At 36.7% G+C, this 24,680-nt stretch overlaps 2 protein-coding genes across 2 annotated transcripts; both read right to left on the reverse strand.

The window, feature by feature from the left end:
* Positions 1-258: 258 nt before the first annotated feature.
* irf4a (interferon regulatory factor 4a) lies at positions 259-11,723 on the reverse strand. Its single transcript, XM_079435482.1, has 9 exons — positions 11,178-11,723; positions 10,602-10,801; positions 9,562-9,748; positions 8,177-8,268; positions 7,096-7,252; positions 5,883-5,984; positions 4,296-4,691; positions 1,745-1,857; positions 259-1,567 (listed from the first exon to the last, which is right to left on the reverse strand). The coding sequence occupies exons 2-9, from the start codon at positions 10,797-10,799 to the stop codon at positions 1,427-1,429; spliced, it is 1,386 nt and encodes a 461-aa protein (XP_079291608.1). The 5' UTR covers positions 10,800-10,801; positions 11,178-11,723; the 3' UTR covers positions 259-1,426.
* Positions 11,724-12,129: 406 nt separating this feature from the next.
* Positions 12,130-24,397, reverse strand: LOC306881416 (dual specificity protein phosphatase 22-B-like). Its single transcript, XM_079435511.1, has 7 exons — positions 24,217-24,397; positions 22,114-22,147; positions 21,946-22,028; positions 19,393-19,442; positions 15,850-15,924; positions 14,163-14,334; positions 12,130-12,828 (listed from the first exon to the last, which is right to left on the reverse strand). The coding sequence occupies exons 1-7, from the start codon at positions 24,235-24,237 to the stop codon at positions 12,703-12,705; spliced, it is 561 nt and encodes a 186-aa protein (XP_079291637.1). The 5' UTR covers positions 24,238-24,397; the 3' UTR covers positions 12,130-12,702.
* Between the last annotated feature and the right edge of the window lie 283 nt (positions 24,398-24,680).

Genomic DNA, 24,680 nt, shown 5'->3' on the forward strand with positions numbered 1-24,680 from the left:
AATGGCAGTGGCTGGGAAACTGGTTTGAAAACAGTTCTTTTTGGTGCCACTGATGGAGCCTTCTTGTTTTAACCAAATGTCCTCAAGTTGATTTAGTCATATTCCTGAATTAGTCATTTATATTATATTACATTATATGACAACAGATATTACATACTCATTTATACCAGTGAACTTAAAGATGACTTTTAACATGCATTCAAATCTGCAAAATTCTGAAATCCAAGCAGAAACAAACAATATACAGGACAAAACCAGGATCATAAGAAAAAATATCTTTATTTGACGACTGAAAAATGCACAGATTTGAAATAAAATAGACAAAACAACACAAAATACAATAAAAATGGTTCAGAAACAGAGTGGGAAACTAGAATTTGAAAAGGTCTTTCTCTTCATGCCTCTTTCATTCACACATCTGACATCACAGTTTTGTGGGCAGTGACCTGCTCTAGTGTGTTCCCATCAGCACTCAACACGTGAACACACACACACACACACACACACACAATGAGGGGAGAAGCAGATTTTGTCATGATTACATTTGCAACTTAGATCTTTACTTGTAGGCAGATAACAATCACACACACACACACACACACGCGCACACACACAACCACAAACTGTTTCTTAGTATTTAGCATTATATAACTTCTTGTCAGATGCCATTCAGAGAAATAATTACTTTGATTACATTCAAGATATCTATACAGCTGTACAGTACATTCGGCTGTGCATATAGAAACCTACATGCATACAATATAAATACTCACACGGTGCCGAGTTAAAAACAATGAGAAAAAGAGGATTGTGTTAGAAAAGCAGAGCAATGTTGACTTGTAATAGAAAATCTATTCAACTATACATTATCAAAAATATTTGTCCCACTAACAAACAATTACTATATTTTATGGGGGAAAATAGTTAGATTGTAGTTTTATTTTTGGTTAGCTTCTTTCTTAAACGTCCATATGAAATATTTGGGAGTCCAAAAATCTGCGTACACTTCTGCTATGGATAATTTGTCACTACATAATGACATTATCAGCACGATTTGAGTGAAAAGTTGAATTGAAATGAACTTGACAATGTGTTAGCATGTGGTTTGTGTCAGAAAAGAAGCTGATATAAAACAAACAAAACAATTTCCATGGGTTTTCAGACTTTTGGACTCATTGAGACATAATTCATGAAACTTTTTCATACAAAATGACTGCATCCAATACTGTAAGGTGTCCGAAGAGCTGGATTCTCATGTTTGTAGCTTTTGGGATGTGAAAGTGGGCACTTGGTCAGGTAATTCAAGTCTTCATTAAGATGTCAATAATTCTCCATTGGCTTTCACTAGTCTCCGCTGGCTGTAGAGCAGATACAGTACGAGCGGCTGGGCTTTGCAGTATCTCAGCTCAGTTATATGTGAAGTTTGTTACTCCTGCAAGTGCTGGATGCTTCTCTGATACTCTTCTACAGGTAAAGCACCTTGACTCTGAAGCTCATATCCGCGCAAGTAGTGACCGTTGGTCTGACCCGCAAAATACAGGAGCTGCCGGGCAAACATGGGCTCCACCTGCGAAAGCAGACAAACACCATCAGACACGCTGTCCTTTAACTCACATTTCCCTGAACTTTCAAAGCGCTGTAGTCATGCATTATTGCATCTGAGTACAGAAATATGCATTTACTGAGTTCATGCGAGTACATTAACACTATGATGATATAAATGGTGTGGAGAGGCTGATTTTACCTGAGCTGTGATCATTTTGCTCTGCCGTTGAGGGTCTGGAAACTCGTCTCCGAAACACAGCACCACCTGAGAGCGCGGCATGGGACGGCCGTGGTGAATGAAGCCCTGCAGTTCTGCAGCCACAAACACAATGCATATAATAATTAACAATCAATAACTTCATTGATTGCATTTTATTTAGGGGGTGAAACTCACAAAAATGTTCACCCAAAATTATAATTATCAAAAGAAGAAAAAATATATTGTGCATGAAGGAAATTAAGCTTTTTAGGATCATACAGATTTTTTCTCATTTTTTTAAATGACAAATAAGCACATTTTCTGCCATAATTTTAATGCAAATTCTCACTTTTTGCAATTATTTATATCAAAAGTTCTCATTACATTTTTGCTATGATAATAAATGTTTGTATTTAGAATAAATTCAGAGTAACACTTTATTTTAAGGTGTCCTTTTTATGTTACATGTACTTATAATAACAATAAATGATGCATAATTACATGCAAGTAACCCAAGCCAAACCCTAATCCTAAACCTAACCATATATGTAGTTAATTAATATTACTCGTTACAGTGTAATTATACATTTAAGTACTAAGGACACCTTAAAATAAAGTGCAACCAAATTCAGTATAAATAAAATGATGTACACCTACAACAATCATTAGGTATAAATGCAATCAATTTAAATAATTTAATTTCAATAATACATTATAATTGTTTGATTGCATTTGTGTTTGATATGATTTTTATAATTGTACTGGCAGATTATTTTAAATGAACCACTTGACCCTCTAACACTAGTTTTCTCTATTCTTTTTCTATTCTATCTACTTGTTTTCTTTTTATTTATTATAATTTAAAACACAACTTGCCACAGATATCATTGCTCTTTTGTTGGTTTTGATTGCTTCTATTGGCCTCATTTGTAAGTCGCTTTGGATAAAAGCGTCTGCTAAATGTAAGCAACTAGCTTGGCAAATATAAAGTGGTACAAAAGTGTCTAAAATTGCTGATGGGTTTTAATGTCAAAAGCCATTCTTTACAGTCATGACTCTTCCCATCAAAGACAAAAAAACTCCTGATGAGCAATAATGCGAACACTAGACCCTCAAAGCTGATGACTAGCAGAGAGCTGAAATGCAAATGAACTTTAGCAGGTGGACGGATGGAGTGTGTGTTCATGTGTGTGTGATCAGACGCTCAGGAGCTCGCTGGAGAATCCTACAGTGCCAAACACACACAGCTTAATGAACATGCTTTCATGAGCTCACAGCTTGAATTACAGGCCTTTCCCTCATTCATCAAGAGAGCTGAGTACAGGCCAATTAAAAACACATCTACAGCTAAACAAACTGCTCTGATTGGCTGCCATCTGACAAAGATTATTTATCAAGCGAATCAAATCAAAGAGACTGTGAATCCATCATTCAAACGTTAGTTCTTGATTAAACGGTTGCATTAAACTGAAAGTGTCAGCTTAGGTAAGAATCGTTTTATGAACATTTACAAAGATGAATCCCAGGAAGGATTTACACTGAAATTCAATGAAATGTATTTTTGAAATTGAAAATGTATGCATTTTTAACATTCATATACCAAAATATATTTCAAGGGCAAGAACAAACATTTATAATCTTACAGTAGCTACATTAATGCAAATGTGGATGGAATTAGCTAGATTAATAATGATTGTTTAATTTTCACATATATTGTTTTTGTTTTTTTAGCATGTTCCTTGATGAATTTTATTCAGATGTGTTCAATATGTTCATACGTGTTATAGACAACAAATAAACGTTTTCCAAATCAAAACAAATGTGATATATTAATGTATTTTCTTGCACTGAAATATATGGGAGCAAAATTTATTTGGAATTGCTTTTGAAGAATATATATGTATATTGTATTTTTTAAATATATTTTCAATTAACAATCAATAATTTCACACCTGCAGATATTAGATAGGTGTGTAGGATAAAAAAAATTTTTAAAAAAGCATTTGTAAATAAAACTGCTTTTGTACTTTTGCAAATATTGGTAGTGTGCCAGATTTTCTTTTTGTTTTTTAGTTTTTAAAATATATTTTCAAAAAATATACAAAAAATGGCCAAAAAAAATCAAAACTTAAGAAACTTAAAAGTTTAAGGCAACCAGTTTCAGCAGATTTTTTAGTTTTCTCAACTTGGTTGTTTTCAGTTTATACAAAAACAAACAAACAAACACATCTCCTGAAGCTGGTTGCTTTAAACTTAAGTTTCTTAAGTTTTTTTTTTACAGTGTGGTCGAAAATATATTTATATTAATGCATTCTGAAACATTTCAGCAAAAAAAAAATTTTTGGCCATTTTTTGTACATTTTGAAATGTATTTAATAATGTATCTTTCTGCTGTATGGGAACAGCCCATGATTCTGTGCAAAAAGATCAAATGAAGTGAATTAAAGGGAGTTTAATCATGTTGGACTTCAAGCTACAGACAAAACAGTCATGTGACCTTCAAAATACACAAAGCAGCACTTTCTGTTCCCGCCGCGGTGAGATCTCTAACCTGAGAGGAACTGCTGCGTGTCCATCAGCTTGCAGGTCTGCTCTTTCTCCAGCTTGTTGGGTTTGTCTGCGTACGGGGCCAGCGGGCCCTCCCAGTACACGCGGCCCTGGCACAGGCGCTTGGCGTAAAGCCCGTCCGGAGCCAGCCACAGCAGCACGCCGCGCTCCAGCACATTGGGCAGCTTCTCGGCCCCGCGCCGCTGCGACTGAGGGTAGGGGAAGGGGAAGAGCACAGGCTCGGCCCCACCGTACAGCCGCTCCTCGGGGCCCGGAGAGGACGGGGATGAGGGGGACCCTGGAGATGGAGAGGAGGCGATCCGACAGCCTTCAGGGCTGCTGGTGGTCATCTCCTTCACCAGAGACTCGCGGTAATACAGAGAGACGTGCAGGCGACAGTCTGCGGACCACAGGAGATAGAATTTCACATTAATCTTCATCTTCAAACCTTTCCCTCGCGGGTCAGAATGACCCGAAGGCCTAAAATTAAACTTTTTTTTTTTTGGTCCAGAAAGCTTATATTGATCCATTTTTATTTTTTATTTTTCCTTAATATGTGTCCCTGCAGCACAAAAGCAGTCATGAGTAGCTCAGGTTTATTTGTAGCAATAGCCAACAATACATTGTCAAAATTATAAATTTTTCTTTTATGACAAAAATCATTAGGATATTAAGATCATGTTCCATGAAGATATTTTGTAAATGTTCTACTGTAAATATATAAAAAATAATTTTTGATTAGTAATATGCATTGCTAAGAACTTCATTTGGACAACTTTAAAGGTGATTTTCTCAATATTTAGATTTTTTTTTTTATCTATATATATATATATTTTTTTTTTTTTTTTTTTGACCCTCAGATTCCAGATTTTCAAATAGTTGTATCTCAGCCAAATATTGTCAAAAATGGACCCTTATGACTGGTTTTGTGGTCCAGAGGCACATATAGGCAACTGTCTGCGGACCAAAGAACATAACACAGGATTCAGAATAGAATTTTTACATTAAAAAGAAAAAACCTGATAACACGATACTAGGGTATTTAATTACTTGTATTAATTACTTAGTAATGTATTACACCTAACACTGAGCAACAGCAAAGAATCCAATCAATGTAGACCTTCAAAATATTATTTTTTTAATCATCCAAATTGCATTTCCTTAAACTACTTGATTTACAGACTCATTCACGTCCACTGAGCAAATGTTACGTGCCAAAGTTCACAGCAACAGTTAGGGTTATTATAGTTAACTAAAACTAAAACCATAAAAAACTTCCTTGTTACTTGAAATAAAATAAATTGAAATTAAAATAAAATAACTGAAAAACTTTTTTTTTTTTTTTTACCCCATTTTCCTTTAGTTTAAATGTAATAACTAAATTGGAAATAAAATAATGTATATAAATTAAATAGACTCATGCAACAAATGCAAAAAAAAATAACTGTATATAAATAACTAAAAATGACAAATAACACCCAAGAAAATTACTAAAATTAAAATAAATTAAAATAATCCAAAAAATATACACATTTATATAAATTATAACAGTATCTCAATGATGCTAAAATAAGACTGGCAGTGTTCATACCTGAAATGGCCATGGCTTCGGCGGATCTCATATTGGGGTCCATGGCCACTGGATGGGTTTCTGTAGGTGAATATGTGTAGAAGGAGCCAGATATCTGGTATCCTGGAAAGCGTAGATGCATTCAAATGGATTATTTTACTACCATCCAAATTAAAAATACATGACAAAGGTGCCTATAGTCAAATAAAATGATTGTCTTTCCGCTTCTATCATTTCAAGAGTCAGAATCGAGACCAGACCCAAACATGACTGGACCCGCTGAAACCAGACCCCTTCAGGCCTGTTTTTGTATTGGTTCATTTAATGCAATTAACCCCAAAATAAACAATACTAAAGGGACTAAATGTCAGTATGTTCTGTGACTCAAATTCATTGCTACCGCTTGAGTTTGCCATTTTACAAAGTGAGAAGTGGCATTAATAAACAAGCATTAATACAGACAGACTGAATCATAAATGAAGGATTTCCTCTTTCTGTTTAAAGTCGGCTAATGTTGCTCGCCTTAGATAAACTCTCTTCTTAATCTTTACAGAAACAAGTGACTAAGTGGCATCTATGCCCAAGTATAGCTCTAGCTTCTCTGACATTAATATGCTAAATATGGCACACAACCTTTAAATATGGCCTGTAATCATATTGGCTTACTTAAGATCAGTGTTGAGTGTAACGCATTAAAAGTAACGCGAGGTATGTAATCCGATTACTTTTCAAGTAACTAGTAAAATAATGCATAATATCTGAGTTTCTTTTTCAAATAAGTAACAGCAGTTACTTTGTTTTCCCGTTTACTGACTGACAGCTCTCCTGTCTCCTGAGGCTTATTCATTTCACTTTAGATGTGAAAGGGCCCTTACAGTTGCCAAAAATATAGCTTTTGGGTTTTTGTTATTAAAAAACAAATAAGCAAGTCCAGCCCAGGTAACAAAAGTAACGCAAAAGTAATATAATGCATTACTTTCCATAAGAAGTAACTAAGTAATGCAATTAGTTACTTTTTTGTGGAGTGACACAATATTGTAATGCATTATTTCCTTACAAATTAACTAGGTAACACAATTAGTTATTTTTTATAGAGTAAGGCAATATTGTAATGCATTACTTTTAAAAGTTACTTTCCCAACACTGCTTAAGATACGTAGCTGTTTGCCAAATGTGAGATAATGAGATGAATTTAATGTTATGCACTCAGAACTGGACACTGTATTGTTGGTACCGTTGTCACAGGCCGATGGGTGCCAGGGTAAGGAGCGCGTCGGCGGATACGGACACTGGCCGTATGGTAACTCTGTGTGAGGAGCCTGAGGATGAGGCTGATCGCTGCTGTATTCCCTCCAGTCTCGTCTCTCCTGGGGCAGCATGTATCCCGGCATCTGCAGACAGACAGCGGACGGGTTTCTGAGACTGAACTTCATCACTGAAAAACAACAGTGCTGCTGCTCGCCAGCATGGGATGCCAATACGCCGGAGCGCCCCTTAGAGTTCTTAACTAGCTTAACCAACTAGATTCACTTGGTTAACCTGCTTCACCAGAGAGCTTTCATAAGGCTGTGCTAGTAAAGTTAACTAAAACTTGAACTAAAATGTAATTTATATTTATAAAACTTTCATTAAAATATAATACAATTTTTATCTCAGCTGGTTGCTGAGGCAAAAGTTCTCGTTTTGTTTTATTTAAAGTGATGCACTGAACTAAAACGAAAATAAAAATGAATAAATACTATATAGGCATACGTAAAAATAGAAAACTAATAAAAAGATAAAAACAACAAAATTACTTAAACTTGAACTAAAATAAAAAATGTAAACAAAAAATATATAAACAAAAATTAATAATAGATAATAAAAAAACTATAACAGTATATCAGTGAAACTAAAATAACACTGATATAGTTATAGTTGTGTGTGTGTGTGTGTGTGTGTGTGTGTGTGTGTGTGTGTGTAAAAGTTGATGCACTTAATATAACTTGCTTAACTTGATGTGCTAAAATAAAATATAAATATAAAACTAGAAAAAATTATAAAAACTATATTGGCATATAAAAAAAACTAATAAAAATGACAAAAACACACAAAAACAGAAAATATAAAAATATAAACTAATTCAAAATATTAATAAAAACTATAAAAGTATCAACACTGTTTCACATTGAAAGCACCTGCTAGGAACATGCAGTAAATGTATATGTGCTAGATATAGATGCAATGCTAATGGGACACTCTTCACATAAGATGTCTTCCATGGAAATTAATATTTTGATAAAAAGGTGTGACATGGCAAAGGTGATGCACCTTACCTGAGGCTGTAGAGGAGGATAAGAAGAATGCATTGGATAACTAATAGAAGTCACGTGTGCTGCGCTGTCATCCATACTGCTGGACTTAGAGCCTAAAATACAAAACAAATATCTATTCATAACCTTCATATACATATGCACAATAATAGATTTGGAGAAGCTGCTAAAGCGCCAACTTCAGCTCATAACAAAACATGAAAACTATTTTAAGAGTTGGCGATTTTTTACAATTTGATTTGTACGAGAATGCACGTTTTGCTAAAAAATAAATAAATAAAAATTAAGCATGAAGGTCCAGCCCTAAACCCAAACCTCAGCATATCGTCCGAGAACATACGAACGAGATCGTACGAATTTGCCACCAATTCGCCACCAAACCACCAATTCGCCAAGGCGTAAAACAGTTACGAATTGCCATGAGAGTGTGTTAAAAAAGCCCATGACCTGACGAGTGCAGTTTTCCTTCCTTTGCTGATGTATTTATTTAGTTAAAAGAAGCTGAGGCTGGACATATCCAACAGCTCATCTTTTTGTAAATAGCCAAAAAATAGTTTACGCCACAGTCACGATTAGCTACTTGCTATTGCTATCAGAGGCAGGTGGGAGGGACATTTCCATTCTTTAGAGGATTTGGTTTTGGTCAAAAGTCCGTCCAAGGTGAGCGATTAATTATTATATTTTATATTAATATTTTTGATCCGTTTTCTCTACATATTAGTGTCTACATCTGCTTTATCCTTAAAACTAAATGCACTCATTCATTCTCTTACAGTACAGTTCTTGACTCCACTTCGCAGGTAGTTCACAAGCAATAATAATAGCAACTATATTAAGGTGTGAAACTACAATATATGTCATTTTTATAAAATTACTGAAATTCTGCAAACTCTTGAATGCTTTAGGGTCACACCAGAGGTCTTCATGGTCTTGGCCCAGCATCTCGAAGCACAAGCCTGTATTATGCAAGAACCGAGGGGTGATTTGTGTTGCTTTTGTGCTGTGCACTTGGTAACCGAAGCTCTATAAAAAGCTTGAGGGATTTTAGCACATGTAGTGGCTTCCTCTTAGCTTCCTGCTACACATACTGATGGCAAGCAGCAATATTTAATGTGAATGCATAGCATGCCTCCACCTCTGTGTAGCAAATTAGCTCTGTTCATGGCTCTTTTGTGAGCTTACTTTTCAGTAAGAGCTGGAATGATGCAATGCATCAAACCTAGAGCAAAAACAGCACCCTTCAAGGCGTGACTTCCAACAAAATGTATATTTGTGGATTAGAAAGCAACCAATGCACAGTTCCAACAGACCTTCTACTGATGCATGTTGTGATATATTAAATGCATTTCGTTCGTTGCGATTCATTACAATCCAAAAATGGAGGTTACCTCTCTTGGCTCCTTCTGGTATTATCCTGTAGACCTTGTAAGGATCTGAGATGTCCAGCTGGCTTCTCTCCACCAGTTCATCAAAGTCATTGCTTTTGTTCAGGGCACAGCGGAGCCTGGTCTTCCACGTTGGAGGGTCTGGTTTGTCCAGGCCTTCTCTGTACTTGCCTTTGAACAGGGCCCAAGCCTACAAACCACAATGCCAGCGTGAAGATGAGAAAAGATGAAGAGTGAGAGAGGAAGCAGAAGAAAATGACCATGAAGAACTGGCTCACATCAACTCAGGCATATACTAATGCATACAATAGTTCAAATGGATGAGTAATGTTATTCTTATTAATAATATGATTATTGTTAATAAGTGTGCTATTATGTAATGAATAAAATACTGTTCAATGTGTTTGATTGACTGAATTGTCATTGCTTTTGTTTCTACAACAACAGAATGCCAATCTATTAACATGCAATGGTCTTTCTCAGCTCAATACAACACGTATGCATTATCTCTGATAGGAAATTACTCCTAATAATTTATCCTACAGTAGCCTATATGATTACAAAAAAAGAATTGCAAAAATGTGCCTTAATAACAATAATAAATTCAAAACTATTTATAAACTAGAGGTGCTTGAACGTCATCAGATAACAAAATATCAAACCACGTGGCTGCAAACAAGCAGTTCTCGGAACAAACTGCGCTTTTCTTTATCATTTTGGCTTGATTGGGCTACTCTGAATCAGGTGGTTTTTCGGTGATTTTTAGGGGATGAGGTCAAGTTCACACAGGTGTCCAACAGAGGAACCACAAGTGTGGTACAATAACTATGGCATTATCCACTAATGCTTTGCAACCACTTCTGTCTTCTTGTTCAACACTACATCTATTGTTTGATCGGGTTCGTCAAAAGTCTAGCTTGAAAAGCATGCAGTGTTTATTTAAATAAAGCCACTTGGTTTGATAACACGAGTCCTAATGCTTTCTGGGGCCACAACAGACACTTCGAGACTGAAATCAGAGGTCCACCTTCATCCTCAATCACCTTGAAGAGCGCCGCATCCTCGTCTCGGTTGTAGTCCTGCTTTCCCGCGTGTTTCCAGGGAATCCTGAAAATGCTTTTCTCGTCATTTTCCCAAACCAAGCCGGGATACTCCCCGCTGTCAATCTGATCGATGAGCCACTGCCTAAGTTTGCCATTCCCACAACTGACTGACATGCTGCTGTCCCCATCTAAGTTCATGTCTGTGAGGGAGGGAGGCATGCGAGAGCAGGTGCACATGCAGTGAGCAGAAGAGCGATTCAGATGAGTTCATGCATGCATATTCCGCAATAATACACACATCTATAACCTCTACTGCAGGTGCTCTTAAACGACAGAAAATGTTGCATGAAAAGAATGCGTTCAAAGAACGAAGCTTCAACTTTAAAAAGTTTACGTGCAAGTCAAATGTATTTTTTTTAAAGAACAAAATATAGATATGAGTGTGTAAGAATGCATGAAGCAAAAGCATTATTAATAAACAAGCTGCATGCTTATAATAGTTTCTTGTCTTTAACAGTCAATATTGAGCTCAGTTGATAACTGATTGTCACACAGATCAAGCCTCTCAAATCTTACCTTTGTGAATGCAGACAGCTTCGCTTTCAAAGCCGACACTTCTCAAGTCATGTCAGAGGAAGGTGTTTCTATTCTTAAATAATGTAAAGGTGGAGAGATGGGTGGAGCGTCTTTCTCCAGCACCATTAAGAGCTGAAGACTTCAGAGAAACGCGACAGAACCGCAAGAATAAACATCCAGCATACGGGAAATCCCTCCGAGACGCACAAACACACTCGGTGGAACAAATATCTGTCGATAAAATATGGCAGAAAATCTCCCAGCGCTAGTCATCAGGTATCCTGGTGTTTGATGTGTGTTTATGTCGGTTTGATTTGAGGAAACTCTCAGCTGTCTATCGCAGCGGTCACGGAACAACACGGGGTTCACTAACTTATCCTCAGACCTCGAGCGTCCCGTCAACAGAGGCGAAGGACAAACTCTTTGTGTCTTCATGTGTTTCAATTTACACACAGCCGTAAACTGTGCGGGGTCTTTTTTATGACCCCCAAAATAATTTAAGCGGCTCCTCAAGCAGCCTATTTGATACAAAGTGACTTCAGATCTGTTACAAATCTCTTTCAAGTTCAACAAATGCTGCCCCCTGCTGTCCGACAGAGAAAGAACAGATACGCAGTCTGCCATATATTTGCTCCCTGGAGAGAAAAAAAAGTGCATTTCCTTAATGCATTTAAAATACACCGTGAATATATGAACTAAAATGCAATTTTAACATACTATCTCGGTTTTTAAAAATGTATTTATTCACCACTTGTAGTTCACTTGAACCATCTTTCATACACTCCAGTGTACTAATAATAATACAGATAGCACATTTTATTTCATATATTCATGGTGTCCCAAAATAGCACAGTTGAGTATACTTAGATTATTTTAAGTCTGTTTTAAGAAGTACTAAAGAATAATTTTAAAAGTACATTAGTGAGTAAAAATAGAGCACTTTAAGCACATTATGGAAGTGCACCTTTTATTCACCTGGCCTTTTCAAAATAAACATTTCTATTTTCTTTGACATTAAAACAGTTCTTCAGCTGATCCAGCAAGTCTTGAAGGGATAACTGAAATTCCTGTCACTATTTACTAAGTTTCTGCTAAACACAAAAGTAGATATTTTGAAGAATGTTGATATCTGAACAGTTGCTGGTAGCCACTGACTTTTTTTTTTTTTAAATACTATGGCAGTCAATGGCTACCAGTAAGTGTTTGGTTACCAGCATTCTTCAGAATATTAATTTTTGGCTGAACTGTCCCTTTAAGAAAAAAATAAATAAATAGAAAGCCAGCGATTATAGTACAAATCCGTTTTTATAATATAACTGTAAAGACTGAACAACAAAATGCAAATTAGCTTTAAACGTCGCATTAATAGTAGTAAACATTAAAACAATGCCTTATTTACAAAAAGTGTCCATAAGTTAATAAACAGTGCTGTGCCATAGCAAACACAATCGCTGTGTCGCATGATGATGTTTCTAATCCCAGATCTCAGTCATAAGGACACGACAGGAATGGTCTGTGTGATCTCTCAGTTGTGCTGAAAGTCGTGGTCCTCCGGCGGCGAGGAGCTGGGGATCTGTGCCAGCAGGTTACGAACCTCCTTCTCATCACTGAAGGGGTTTTCCTTATACTCCTCCTTCAGCCACTCTCTGAACTGAACACAAATCAAACATTATGATAAAGTTGAGTGGGTCTTCAAGCAGAATTATGATTATTAGCTGTATTCATATTTCTAGAAGCCATGTGTTAATCTGGATCACACATTTACACAAACAAACATATTTACCCTGTAAAGCCCACTGTAACATATTTGATACACAAATTTATAAGGCCTCTAATTCTCTCTCTGCTGTCAAATCTTCTCTGATTTTGATCAAGTAAACATCAGAATAACTGCAGTCATATCTCCAGATGAACACTTACTGGACTGAAGCAGCTCAGCTTTACTTGATTCTCCATCAATCATTTTCTAGATAAATCAGTGCGTCTCAAATCTGATCATCAGGATCTTTTGAGGAGCGTTTATTTCCAGAAGCTTTACTTTCTCTGTTCCTCAGCGGAGGAATGATCTTCATCTCACATCTTCTGAGGAGCGTTTATTTCTCCATCTCTCGATCAGCATTGCATTATATGTTTGGATCATTTACATCTCATCTTACTGAGACATATTACTGGAGATATAGAGTGACCGCTGATATTTAGATCATTTTATGTAAGGATCTGCTCTACTGTTATAAACATCTAATTGATTTACAGTACAAGCATCAGAATTTCATTATATTAATATCAGCATCTGCAGCAAATTGCATATTTCTGCTCAGTTTGAGTCTCTAAATAGAATTCAATCGTTTTTTCCTCCCTTTTCTCACTATATTAGACTATATGAGCAAGAAAAGCCTGACAGATCAATTATGGCATTCAACAAAAACACATATACAAACTTTAGATTTTAAGATAATATGCTGTCTAAAAGTTTAATAAACTGAAAAAATGACTATTATTATATGTGTCCCTGCAGCACAAAAGCAGTCATGAGTAGCACAGGTATATCTGTAGCAATAGCCAACAATACATTGTATGGATCAAAATTATACATTTCTCTTTTATGACAAAAATCATTAGGATATTAAGATCATGTTCCATGAAGATATTTTATAAATTTCCTACTGTAAATATATCAAAACTTCATTTTTGATTAGTAATATGCATTGCTAGGAACTTCATTTGAACAACTTTAAAGGAGATTTTCTCAATATTTAGATTTTTTTGCTCCCTCAGATTCCAGATTTTCAAATAGTTGCATCTCAGCCAAATAAACCTTACATCAATGGAAAGCTTATATATTTGGCTCTCAGGTGATGATTTTGATGACTTCTGACTGGTTTTGTGGTCCAGGGTCACATATGTCATGGGTTATTCAGAAGGGCCGCTGCCAGGTTTGTGAAGATAGTGCCACACTATTTCAGTCATAAAGTGAGGAGGAATCACCTGCTGTAGCTGGCTGGTCTCAAACTCCTGCAGCTGGTTCTGGAAGCCCATGTTGGGTGAAGCACAAGGTCTGGCCACCTTCACCGCAGTCAGAGCCTCCTCCCATCCCAGAGAGGTGACGGTCATGAGGTACGCCACCACCAGAGTCACGCTGCGTGACACGCCAGCCAAACTGCAGAACACCAGACCAGAGCGTTTCATAATGCCATTCTAACATCACAGGCCAATGAGATTCGCTCATGCTGTTTGCTCATACTGTAGGTTAGTGATCAGAAAGAGCTCCTATAGTGAAAAATAAATATACTAAAATGTATTTGAAATGATGAGAGAATCATTGGTACAACCCTCCCCACTCTCCAAGAACTGTACTCATCCAGAGTGAGCAAAAGGGCTGGTAAAATCACTCTGGACCCCTCACACCCAGCACACTCCCTCTTTGAACTGTTACCGTCTGGTCGACGCTACAGAGCTCTGAGCACCAGAACGACCAGACACAGGAACAGTTTCTTCCCTCAGGCAATACATCTCATGAACACTCAACAATAAAATGCGGAACACACAACTCTATTATTTATTCACCACACTGGCTTACTTTTTTATTTATCAAATTTTTTTCATTTCAAATTTGCACATATCAGACCTGTACACACATAGTTGTCTATGTTATATATTGTGTTTGTGCTGTTTTGTGCATTGCCTATTTGGATATTTGTATTATTCTTTATTATCTGTGTCCTGTTCTGTTACTGTCCTTCTGTTGCACTGTGGAGCTTCTGTCACTAAAACAAATTCCTCATGTGTGTAAACATACCTGGCCAATAAAGCTCATTCTGATTCTGAAATACATTTATTTCATGCTACAAATACATTTACATATTTATGCACTTAATAAAAATACCCTGCAATTGTATTTTTTTTTACACTAAACTGGTATGTCTGATGAACTGGAACGACTAATTTTGTACTTAATGCACTTTTGCAAATGCAGTTGTGTGGAAGTAGTGCTGAGGTCCAACTAAAGATATACTAAAGTATATTTGATTGTGCTAAAGTGGAACTATTGCAAGTATACTTCAGGTACATTTTAATTATCTCGCATTTAAAAGACTAATGATGAGGATTGTATGAATAATATTGGTGACATTAAAACACATTTTATGCTTAATATTAATTGTGCATTGTGCACAAGTAGTGCACCAAATAAATGATAGTTTTTATATCATTAAGTCTAGAGCGATGTGTCATGTTAATAGATTTGAACTATACTTAGTATGAGAAAAAAGTATTTTAAATATTTTACTTTTTTACTAGGGTAAGCCTACGCATTCAATGAAGTCACAGGAGGAAGAACGTGAGATTTCAGAGAAATACTACAGCTCTCGTGATGTTTTTGAGAATGAAACGCTCGGCCCGCAGTGGTGTTATAGTCTCACATCAAACACAGGCTCATATTTACTGTTGTTTTGGGAAGTTCAAAAATAGCCCACCCCCTTGACACCTAGTTATCAGCTGTTCACATGATCACACTGGGCTCGATTAAGGCTGGTATCTGGGTTGAGTGCACATTTTGCTTCCTCTGAAATGAAGAGTCGTGTATCTTGGTGCATGTAATCATATTGAATACCTAACATCGGTTCATTTACAGTGTAGATTCAACAGCTGGAGGACAAACGAACCCCTCACTTACCAGTGCACCAGACAGCCCTCGCCTTTCAGTCGCGACTCGTGCATGAACCGAATGCTCTTCTCAAAATGTTGAATGCTGTGGAGGGCAAAGAGACGATTATGTCAACTTCATGCAATTCTATAGAGATTATAGTGTGGCTTACATTAAGTGTGGCATTAAGTGTGGCTTACAAGGATAGCTCAGCCAAAAAAGAATTTCTACAATGAACTGTTTTTGTTTTTATATTTAGTCATTTAGCAGATGCTTTTATCCAAAGCGACTCACAAATGAGGACAATAGAAGCAATCAAAATCAACAAAAGAGCAAAAATATGCAAGTCTATAACAACTTGTCTATAACAAATCTGAGTTATCTTAACGCTGTTTTATTTTTAATTATATAATGAATAAAAAGAAAACAGATAGAATAGAAAAAGAATAGAGCAAGCCAGTGTTAGCAGTGGGTTCCAAAACAACTTTCACTGTATGGAAAAAAAATATTTAAAAAAAACATTAGGAAGGGAAAGGGGTGTGTGGCCAAGTATAGTGACCCATACTCTGAATTAGTGCTCTGCATTTAACCGATCCAAGTGTACACTCAGTAGTGAACACACACCCGGAGAAGTGGGCAGCGCCCGGGGAGCAGTTGGGGGTTCGGTGCCTTGCTCAAGGGTCTCACCTCAGTCGTGGTATTGAGGGTGGAGAGTGTTGGTTATTCACTCCCCCACCTACAATCCCTGCCGGACCTGAGACTCGAACCCACGACCTTCAGGTTACAAGTCCAACTCTCTAAACATTAGGCCACGACTTCCCCTCAAAATATCGTCTTTTGTGTCCACAGAAGAGAAAAAAAGAACATCACACAGGTTTGGAACGACACAAGGGTGAGTAAACGATGACAGAATTTTCATTTCGGGGTGAATTATGCTGTTAATTGTACAAAAAAGGAGATTTGAGAGCCAGTGTAGTTGAGTTTAGGTCTTCATTCAGACTGCTGCTGACAGAGCCGTTCCTCCAGCGGTGGGAAGGTCGTAACCGGAGCAGTAAACACAGAATTACGAGACATCCTGTGTGCATGATGTTTTCCAGATGCAGATTACTCCGCGGCCGGCCGCTCTACAACTCATAGCTTTTACAGCTTCACTATTTACTGCCTTCGCAGTTCCTGTCAAAAGTTTATTTAGGCTTGATGCTGATACTCAAACCAGCGCGGACTCAAATGCTCAAAATATTTCAGTGAGCTGAGCCAGTAGAACAGCGTTAAAACACTGGCTTAAATATACACGTATTAATTAGTAATTCTATCCTCTCATCTGCACACCGAATCTAATCATTAACACGTAAGAGCCCCAGAAATAAAGTTAGGCAAGTCTGTTATTAAACATGTTTATGATTATGATTGGGACTTGCAAAAGAAATGCAAAGAAGGAAAATATAATGTTCATTGTTTTATTGTATGTTGCTATTATTCCTTCAATATATATATATTTTAAAGTGTCTATGATGACTACAGTATATAAAGTACAAACATATCTTCACTCTTGTTTGGTGAACTCTTTTCTTTTTTAGTTTATAAAGGTAAATTAAAGCCTAAATTAAGTCAATTCATTATACAAAGTGACTGTGTCTCTTCAGAAGGCTTGGATTAAGTCACTTTACTTCAAATGGATTACCTTTACAATGTTTTTTTACTTTTTGAAACATGAACATTTTGGTTGCATGGACTTTCAATGGATGAGCAAAATTATCTTCGTTTATGTTTGAGGATGAATGAAAGTTTGATGGGTTTGGAACAACACGAGGATGAGTAAATGATGACTGAATGTTTATTTCTGGATGATGAACTATCGCTCTGACCCTTGTGTGTAAATACAGCCCTTGTGTTCTCCTTGTTTTAGTCAGGTTCTGTCCTCCTGTGTACTTTTGTGAAAATATCATTATTAAAACACTGCATTTGGATCATATTCTCCCTCATCTCTGAATTCTGTTACAGAACCAAGACCTAAACCAAGAACAAGGGGAACACAACAAACATTCAGAGGACACCGCAGTGGTTAAAGCTGATAAGGATTGCTAAGGAATGATCTAAACTACTGGTCCCAGGTTGCACAGATTTCCCCAGTAATTAATCAACTGGAAGTAAAAAGAATGCTTTTAAACGATCCCCGATGCGCACCTGCACGTTTTTTGAGAAATACATGTAGAAAAGGAAGAAACGTTTGTAACCTCGCACACAGATGAGATCCAGCAGGACAAGCCACTCGCTTCATTACGCTGTGTGTTTGTGTGGGGCTTTTCTTCAGAAACCCTTCGAGGTACTGGCAAATCCACAACTTCTTAGGCTATCGATTTCATTTTTAATGGAGCTATCGTGTTTATTTTTCCAATCCACTGGTCACAGCTGAAAGCCGAACTCAGAAATAACGTGTATCCACGAGGCAGGCAATAATAGTTGGACTCGGGTCTAATTTTATCCGGTCTGTCTTGGGACAGGTTTTCCTTTTAAAAAATTAATTAAGAATTGAAGAGTTGATTAGGGTCAGGAATATTTTAGGACCCAATAAGACCTTCTTCTTTTAATAACTGTTCACTAAAGGGTTGTTTGAAGGACCCAGAATGTTTCTTCTATGAAAGTCCCCTTTGGTACCTGTATTGTTAAGAGTGCAGATTCATAGATATTTCCAGGACTTTTACAGGCTTTAAAAAAAACTATTGCAAAATCCCCTGATATTTACATGTTTTCCAAGGGAAAAAACATACACTACTAATCACTGACAATGTTAGGTTGACATCTTCCTGCTTAAACCTAATGGCTTGTGTGTGAATACATCCATACACACACACACACACACACACGCACACACAACTAAAATGGTTCCAAGAAATAAAACATTTTCGCATTTCTATTCCTATATTCTGCTTGCAAAAGCAAAAATACAGGTTTTTTTTACAGGTTTGAAACTGTCCAGATTGTGGCTGTCAAGAAATCCAGAAATCTGACTGTGGTTTCTTCTTAAAGTATGGCAGGTACAGCGGTGTTTCCTCCAGAACATCCATCCTTTTGACAGGACCAGGATGAGAAAGGGCTGGGCTGGTCCAGTTTGGTTAAAGAGGGTCAGTTTCACATTACGCATGGCTGGGTTTCGCAGGTTTGTAAGGGTGACAAGAGGGCTGATGGTAAAGGGGGGATAAAAATAAAGGCGTAGTGCGACCAAGGCATCACTTCAGAACCCAGCTCACGACTTCCTTCCTGCACCAAGACAGCCACAAGAGGAAGTGTGCATGCGTGTGTGTGTGTGTGTGTGTGTGTATGTGTGTGAATGCACGCGCGCTCAAGGGTGTAACTAGATTGATACGGCATGAAAAACTAAATTCACAGAGTTAGAGTTAGAGAAGACTGAGGAAAAGGCGAGAGGGAACAGCATGCGTGAATGCAGGCCCCGTTTGTTTATGAAAAGCCTTCACATCTTCATGTTGCCACAGTGACTCACACTGCCCACTGGCGGCCGAGAGAGATCGGATAGCTATTACAGAACGAGCCGATCAGAAATGCATGCCTACTCACAGGTTTTGCGTGGGAGAATCTGCTGCTGGGATACAAAGATAAGTCATCTCCTGAAGAAACAGAGGAAAGACAGAGATGTGCTTTAATACGCCTCAAAATCACACGAAAAAAGTAAGAAACAGAGGGTAAACCTGTTGTTTCATGTCATGTCAAGACCTCATGCACACAATATTTTATTTCTACTAAGTATTCATTTCATAATAAACTCAAAACATGGCACGCATTTCATTGTTTTATTTCATTTGTCTTTGCACCATGCAAAAGCACAATGCATTCAGTAAATTTGTGCAGAAGGGCTCATTTTCCTGTAAGAGAAGCCCTTTGCTGAGAAAGTCTGCTTCAGTGTATCTGCAGATTCTCCTGAATCAAATTTAAGACTTTATAGGACCAACACAATTAATATTGCACGTCACAGAACAAATAACTCAGATTCTTCACTTAATTAATCAGGCTGCAGCACATTCATCTGCAAAACAGTGTAATCGCAAGTTTAAAATTCTCAAGACATGTTTTACTAAATACTGTATATAGTAGTAATATATCAGTACATAAGAATTAGACGTCAATCGATGCTGGATTTTGCTGATACATTGATATTTAAAGATTATTGTGCTGACTGTTGTAAAATCTATATATTGCATGTTAAATAATGTTCTTAGTCTTTGCTTTCTGTGATGGGGACTATGCAAATTATATCCAAAAAAAAGACTTTATGCATAATGTGGGGCATTTAATTATAAACAAGCTCAAAATACACCAAGACTTTTATTTTGAAATGGCTGTGCTTTACTACTGCGTTTTGATTTGTATTTAATTAAATCTTAAGTTTTTGAAATGTAATAATCACATTAGGCTGTATCGAGGTTCTTCTTTTATCATCACCCAAATTTAAGACTTCTTAATATGATCATTAAGACTTTTTCTGCTGCTTCATTCATCAAAACAGAACTGAAGCCAAACCCCAAAGTGCAGCAATAAACTGCTTAAAAACATTCACTGTGTCTGTGAAAAACTCTTTTTTGTTTTTGTTTTCCAAACAATGGGTGAGTAGTTTACTTCATTATAAAACCCTGCATTGCAAAAAAAATTAAAAAATAAAACTAGGCCGAAGCCTTCCACTACACAGCGTAAATTAAGCATTAGCGTTAGTTCTGGCAGGTCAAGCTTGCATGAGCTGATCACATCTACCTACAGGAATACGACACCTATCATGGCATTCCTATATACGTGCTATTCAGTGTTATTCAGCAGCTTGCTTGCTCAGGAGCAAATCACCCTCCTCCATCCCCAACTCCTCCTTTCACCACAGTCAGCACTTGGCTTCTGGCATTCCTGTTGAATCAGACTCCCTCATCTTGAGTAATGTGTTACACTAAATGTAATTAAGTACATTAATGATATCTGCTTGGTTGTGTTCTGTTAACCCTTAGGCGGTTATTATTGCTGCTGTCCCTGCTCATTCATGACAGGCTGCATGGATGGACAGGGAGCTTTTGCCCAGAACCTACCGCCAAACCAAACTGTATGCTAAGTGTCTATCGTTGACGACAGTGGTCCTGACAGAAATGCTGTAACTTGTTACAGTTATTTTTTTTTAATGGCTAGGACCCATTTCTCAATACTGAAGGTCACTTATTTTCAAAAGTCTTCACACAGTTCTCCTAACCAACTTTTAGCAGGAAATATCACATTCAAAATGCACTAAAACACTTCATGCCATCTCAAATGAACTCATCTCAACTCTTAATAACACCTTCTGTTAAATGTCTTCATATTATTGTTCACAGCAAAAAATATCCTTAAGTTTCCACATCTGTATATATGGGAATGAAATCAAATCTAACTGTTTTGATATTATTTCATTATTTGGATTTATATAATTCAATATGGTATTACTGTAGAAATGTAGCAAATTGCTGTCTTATTCAGTTTTGTATTATGTAAGGCTTTGAAATTAAGTTTTACAGTTTTGAAATTGATATGCAAACATTTGCATGTAGGTCTGTAGGTGAGTTTTGGTTGTTTGAGTGAGAAAATAATTCATGCAGTTTGAAAGATTTAATTGAATGCATTTTGTGCCAAAGCAATGTAAAATGATGCACAGTTTAGTTCCATTGAGAATTTTGAAAAAGTGACCCAAGTATTGAGAAACTGGTCTTAGAGACTATAAAAAACTGTAATATGGCAACTGAAATAATAATTGCATGTTTATTACACAGGCTAAGAACCACTCGTGTATCACCAGAAGACATGAACAGTGATTTTGGTCACTCTGCAATGCTTATCTTCACAGATTCATTGCAACATTTGCATTTCATAACAGTTTCTACAGGGAAGGTATTCAGGAGATCTGTTCACCAGCTCTTGCATGAATATCAGACAGATCCGCAAAACAAAAGCAGTCAAGCCAGCGATGCAGGGTGAGAATCATGTGCATGATATCAGTTAGTATAAAAAAGAGATGAACCACTGAGAATGCATGCACCGTGATCATCATATGTGTGCATCAGTGCAGAAAAGCTTCTCTATGTTGAAGAAATAATGAGTCTGTACCTGTAGAATGGGCGCAGCGGTGTCATGGATGGAGAGGATGTGTGTGATGTTGTTTCTGGCTAATTGCTCCCTGTCTCTGGCATCTGTAAGAACAAACCAACACGTTTATCATCTTACATGCACCTTATTAAAAATGGTGTTGTGGATTCTAGCGTCGGGCTTTCTTACCTTTGAAATTACCCAAGTACAGGTCTGGCAGAACCTGGAACGACACAGGCAGGCTCGTTCAGTCACAATCAAACCCAAATAACACCAAACTACAACTTAACACTCACGCAGTTTTCCTAAAATTGACAGTTTTGTGCATTGCTTTCAAACATCAGTTCAAAACCGATATCATCTGAATTTGCTGTAACATCATGTTTTTGTAAAGCTGTTAAACAAGTGAATGATAAAACACACTGACATACTCTGGGACAAGAGACAGCTAATGAAGGCTTGAAATTGTGTTTATGCATATGGTATTTTTCATAAATGTCATGTTTGGGCACATCATCACATTTTTATTTAGACAAGTTGTCAAATAAATCTCTTCTTAATTTCTTGGCCAAACCAGTGGTTTGATATTTTTGTTAGTTTTTCCACTTTTGAAGATCACTTTCCAGCAGTGCTGAGCAGTAACTGATTACATGTAATCTGGGTTGCGTTATCAAATTACTTGTAATTAGAGTATATTACATTTTGCAATGCTCGTAATTAGATTACAGTTACTTTTTATTATGAATTACATGATTATATATTATTCACACCATGGCAGTAAATTATTTATTTTATTATTTTACATTTTCCAAACCCGTTTGACGTTATAAATATTTACCTGAAATTTCTGAAGAAGTTAATATTTCAATAATTTAACACCCAGATGCACGTTTACAGCACAATCTTCTTGTATTTTTAGTGTGCAAGTGTTTAAATAATTAATATTATTTTACATTTTTATGATTAATTAATATTTAATTATTAGCTTTTTATCAACTCAAACACCCACTGCAGTTCTTATATTAAGGCCAGTTTGAGAAACCCTGGTGTAATGTAATGCTTAATAATACATATTATGTTGATATAAAAAAATTGAATGTTTTCTTTTCCCTTTGCTTTTTTTAAATATGCAAATTGCTTTGGATAAAAGTGTCTGCTAATTGACTAAATGTAAATGTAATGTTTGATGGGGAGTTTAAAACTATTTAGATTTTAAAAAGTAATCTAAAAAGTAGTCAGATTACCTGTAATGAGTAACCTAGATCCCGTTACTAACTACAGTCTTCATCATGTAATCTGTAATCTAACAGACTACAATACAAAAGTAATCTACCCAGCTCTACTTGATTATCTGATTTGTGTATGTAATTACAGTAAAACTATATTAAACTCTGCTTTATATAGTGCTACATGTTTAAATGAAGATGTTTTTCTTCTGAGATCAGTGTAAAAATATAGCAAGTTACCATTGTGACATTTTACCCCATATAATGTGATAACATGCCCTACAGGTATTTTTGATTGTAAACGGTGCTTAATCTCTCGTTTCAGACCAGACAACGTTTTCACTAGAAGAAGCCTTATTTTGGATTATGGATTTATTTTTTACCTGAAAACAACAGTTTGAAGTTAAAAAAAACATCTTGATGGATGTGTTTCAGCTTTTGTGTTCTCCAGATGTTAACTGATGGACTGGAGTGGTGTGGATTACTGTGATGTTTTTATCAGACTCTCATCCTGACGGCACCCATTCACTGCAGAGCATCCATTGCTGAGACACTGATGCAATGCTACATTTCTCCAAATCTAAACTCATCTACAATGATAAAGTGTTTTTATGTGGTCACGTTGCTATACAGTTAGCACGTTGCCATGTGGTTGCTAGGGTATCCTATCTATGCTCTATGCAGTTGCTAAGGCTTTCTAGTAGTTAGCATGCTTCTGTGTGGTTGCTATGTTGCTTTAGGTTGTTGTCAGCGCGTTGCTAAGCTGTTCTAAGTGACTCTTAGCCGATTGCTGAGCGGTTGCTATGGTGTTGTTGCTTTCTAGCCCAAATCAACTTAAAGTCTAACTGGTATGATGTTCTTTAGACATGTCTCGGGTCATTTGTTTTTTATCGTAATCGACAAAGACACATGCTTTGAGAAATCGCTGTCAGTCGCGCGCATTAGTTTGTTCCTGGTTAAATCAATAACCCTGAGCAGACAGCGTCGTGTTTGCTTGCGTCACATGTCCAACATCGAGATTACATTCCTCTCAAAGTTACAGTCCTAAAGCAGAAGGCACATCTACCTTATTTATTCCGTTTCCCATGCCACGGTGTTTCAAGAGTCCGCTGGAAACGAGGCTTGTATCGACAGCTTTTAATCGCTATTAGCGCTCACATCTAACTATATGTTGTCGTCCAGAGTCCACGCGCTCAGATGAATCTCTTAAAGACACAGTACACTCTATTACAGACACCATGCACTGCGCTCGTGATGCTACTGAAGTTTGAGCAAACTACTCGCATGCTACTGCGTTGCATTGAACAGCTGTAATTAAGATTAAAATTAATATCTAGTATAGTTATTACTATATTATAAACAGTATAGTTCTAATTCTACTATTACTATATTATAAACAGCATCAATATAATATAATAAAAAAGTATACGGAAATACATTAAAAAGAAGTCATATATAAAACAACACACACACTCATAAGCAATTTTAAAAGGGTATGTGTTCACACGCTTTTTAAAGATATGAATAGTG

Source organism: Barbus barbus (assembly GCF_936440315.1).
Source record: "Barbus barbus genome assembly, chromosome: 15".
NCBI classification, from domain to species: domain Eukaryota; kingdom Metazoa; phylum Chordata; class Actinopteri; order Cypriniformes; family Cyprinidae; genus Barbus; species Barbus barbus.